The sequence below is a fragment of the Cyprinus carpio genome, chromosome A1 (genome assembly GCF_018340385.1).
Source record: "Cyprinus carpio isolate SPL01 chromosome A1, ASM1834038v1, whole genome shotgun sequence".
Lineage (NCBI taxonomy): Eukaryota > Metazoa > Chordata > Actinopteri > Cypriniformes > Cyprinidae > Cyprinus > Cyprinus carpio.
Window position 1 is genome coordinate 6539586 of NC_056572.1, and position 3557 is coordinate 6543142.

General features: G+C 30.0%; 1 protein-coding gene across 1 annotated transcript; it reads right to left on the bottom strand.

The window, feature by feature from the left end:
* Positions 1 to 1235: 1235 nt before the first annotated feature.
* LOC109108976 (probable pancreatic secretory proteinase inhibitor) lies at positions 1236 to 2050 on the bottom strand. Its single transcript, XM_019122093.2, has 4 exons — positions 1911 to 2050; positions 1674 to 1705; positions 1435 to 1547; positions 1236 to 1346 (listed from the first exon to the last, which is right to left on the bottom strand). The coding sequence occupies exons 1-4, from the start codon at positions 1957 to 1959 to the stop codon at positions 1301 to 1303; spliced, it is 240 nt and encodes a 79-aa protein (XP_018977638.1). The 5' UTR covers positions 1960 to 2050; the 3' UTR covers positions 1236 to 1300.
* Positions 2051 to 3557: the final 1507 nt, after the last annotated feature.

The following is a 3557-nucleotide window of genomic DNA, read 5'->3' on the forward strand; positions in this document are numbered from 1 at the left end:
ATGTGTTTGCTTTTGTTTTATGTGTTTTTCTATGATTTTTTGAGAGTGTTGAATATGTCAATTATGTAATTTTTGTAGTTTTGTGTGTGCTGCTGAAGTGCTGTTCTATATGCTGTGTCTTGTGCTGATCTCTGTTGGAACCAGGGCAGTCACTGAACAGTTATGGGACTACATTTAAGGAATAGTTATGAGTAAATCTTAGGAGATACTGGCCAGGTTTCTCCTATGTCAGTTTTTTTTTATTTCTGATGCATAAATGAGATGCTATCAAAATATCTAAATTGTTTAAAAAAAACTTGCCTGTTATTACTCAAAACAGTAACCTAATCATTATGCTAAAGTTAACTGTGTCTAAATATTGTAGATGTTTTGCATAGGATAAAGTGGGTCTAAAATCTTAATGTAAATTTTTGTGTCCTTAATATTATGATTAAAAAAATATATATTTATAACATAATACACTATTTAATAATATAATATATGGAAATAACAATACAGATTTTCATTTGAAATTGATGTAGCAAAATAATTTGTAGGAGAAACCTTGAAAAAAGAATGTAAAGAATAAAACAAAAACCCTTTCTTTGGCTATAACGTTAAAATAATGTTTTTTTTTAATATTTTTTTTGTTTTTTGGTCTTTTTTTATTGATTTTGAGTTATTTTGTGGTTTTTAAGTTATTTTGTGGTAATAAAATTTACTAAAACCATAAAAAATGTTGTTACTTAAAACAAATAAATGTAAATTTAAATAAAATAAAATATACAATTACTGAAACATTTGATTTCAGCTAGCTACTCATTTTAATTTAGTTTAGTTTAACTTGAAGTACTAAAATAAAATGAAAAGTAATAAAAAAAATAATGAAAAATGCATGGACATGTTTTAAAAAAGGAAAAGCTAATAAAAAAATTATGAAAATAAGAAAATTACTAAACTAAAATCAAAAGTAATAAAATTTAGTGAAAAATATATGGACATGTTAAAAAAAAGGAAAAAGTAGTGGAAAAAAAATGAAAATAAGAAAATTACTAAAATTAAGTTCCAAAACTTAAGAACTAAAATTAAAGTGAAATGAATATATAAAATTAACTCAAAAATATATAACAAATTAATTTTAAATTAATTCAATATGACAAATTAAATAGTATGTATATCAATCATAGTAAAATAACACAGATGGTAAAGCATGTCGTCAATCAAATGTTGAGGAAAAGAATGAAGAAACACGGATGTTCTATTTCAGATGCTTTAATTTGGCCACAGATCTTCACATTAATCCTGTACCTCGAGCAGGAGCTCAGCAGGAGCCATCTCTTGTGATTAAAAGGTCTGATTTGGTTCTCCTGAACAGGACACACAAACCAACAAATGCTGTCATTTCATAAACAAATATGTACTCCAGCGGTCTGTGTGTATGTGTACGTGACTTACAGTCTTTCCACACACAGCAGGCACTCGTTGGCGTAGGTGTTTCCGTCGCTTCCACACACAGGTGCGAAGTTCATAGGACACGCCAGGATTTCGGCCATCTCGGCGCACACGGGCTACAAAAGACACACATGCAGGCATTTGTGGCATTGCATTCCAATAGTTTTAACCCCTGAAAGATAAATTATGTAAGAAACAACACTAGTTAATCATTCACTGAGAACAAAAAAAAATCCCCATACCTTCCGGGATGAGCCAGGCGTGCCCTGTGCCCCTGAAACAAAAGTAAACTGTTTAAGATTTTTTTTAATGATAGAAGTGGTTAAACCTGTTCCTTGTGTTTTTAAAGCTCTAACGTCATTGTTACAGTTTGTAGAACCAAAATGAAGTGAGGTTGACTCCTGTTTTACAGACAATAATATTCGACATGAACTGATTATTAACACTCATCAGAAGTATGGCTTAAATGTTGACTGTACCTGAAGTGAGCAGCAGACACAGACCGAACAGAAGCACTTGTGTAGTCATATTGACACAGAATGAGCTCTACAGTGCTCACATGACTTTATATGACGGGAATGAAGCGTGGGAATTTCAACACTTGCGCGCGCGATTCCTGCCTTTAATGGAACTGACTTTCTCCAATGACCATTTAAAAAATAATAAATAAATAAATACATAAATATAAAAATTGGGATAATTAAAAGTTTTTTATGTTTTTGAAAGGAGACTCTTCTGTTCTCCAAGGCTGCATTTATTTGATCAAAAATACACCCATTATATTATATATTCATTATATTATAGATGTTCTGCGATACTTTTACTTTAATTTTTTTAACAAATATTTTCTGTGTTATTTTTTATTATTATTTTAATAAAACTCTCATCTAAAGGTTGATATAAATGGTCATTATGAGTCAAGTTATTGAAATTTTCAGAGCGTGGGAATTCCAACACTTGCGCGCGCGCACGCGCACAGGCACACAGATTCCTGCCTCTCAAAGCACACCTCAGATCCACTTTAGCAGAGATAAGACAGTTTAATGCAGCAATATCACCACTTCCCTGTTGTAAACTAAATTTTACAGAACTTCTTGCAGTGTAAAGAACGTCATATGAATGCATCTCTGACGTCATTATTTGTGATCAGTTTTATTACTGATGGTTAAAACTATATAAACAGTACAGTATATGAACAGTAACTTGAAAAGGAGAATGTTTGTCAGCAGGAAAGAATACGTTTCAAATGAATGTCCTTGTTATTCATATTGACATTTTAGTTTAGTTAATATGATGATCAACATAGTTTTTTTTTTTTTTCTTTTTTTCCTTTAATAATGTAATACGTTGTGTGGTTTATTATTTTAATTAAAATGTTTAAATTATTATTATTTAAATAGTGAATTTAATGGAACTGGCTTTCTCCAATGACCATTCAAAAAATAATAAATAAATAAATATAAAAATTGGGATAATTAAGAGGTTTTTATGTTTTTGAAAGGAGATTTTTCTGCTCTCCAGGGCTGATCAAAAATACACTCATTTTACTATATATTCATTATATTATAGATGTTCTGCGATATTTTTATTCAATATTTTCTTTGTGTTATTTTTTATTATTACTTGAATAAAACTCTCATCTAAAGGTTGGTATTAATGGTTATTATGAGTCAAGTCATTGATTTTTTTAAGTCTAGACATTTATGCTAATTGGAAAAAGAAGATTGTCTCCATCTACAGGCTGAAATATGTCAGTGCAGGTGGATTTATTGTATTTACTCTGTATGACAATAACCCACGCAGATGGAAAACTAGAAGGCTTTGATACGCATGATAGCATTAAAAATTAATATTAATAATTACATTCTTTTGTGCTGTATTACAGTATTACAAACACAGTTCAGGGATTGTAGTGCTGGTTTGAGCTGTCACTATAGGGGTCGCTTTATAGTGCACTTAACAGCCTCATAATGTTAGTACCAGTCTAGTAGTCTGATGAAAGTAACATGATTTTGAGGTCCCTTGGTTTGAAAATAAAAATTAGAAGGAAAACAGATTATGTTATTGATTACCTAAAATAATTATTAGGAGGTCATAATCAATTATAATCAAGGTCAAATATTATC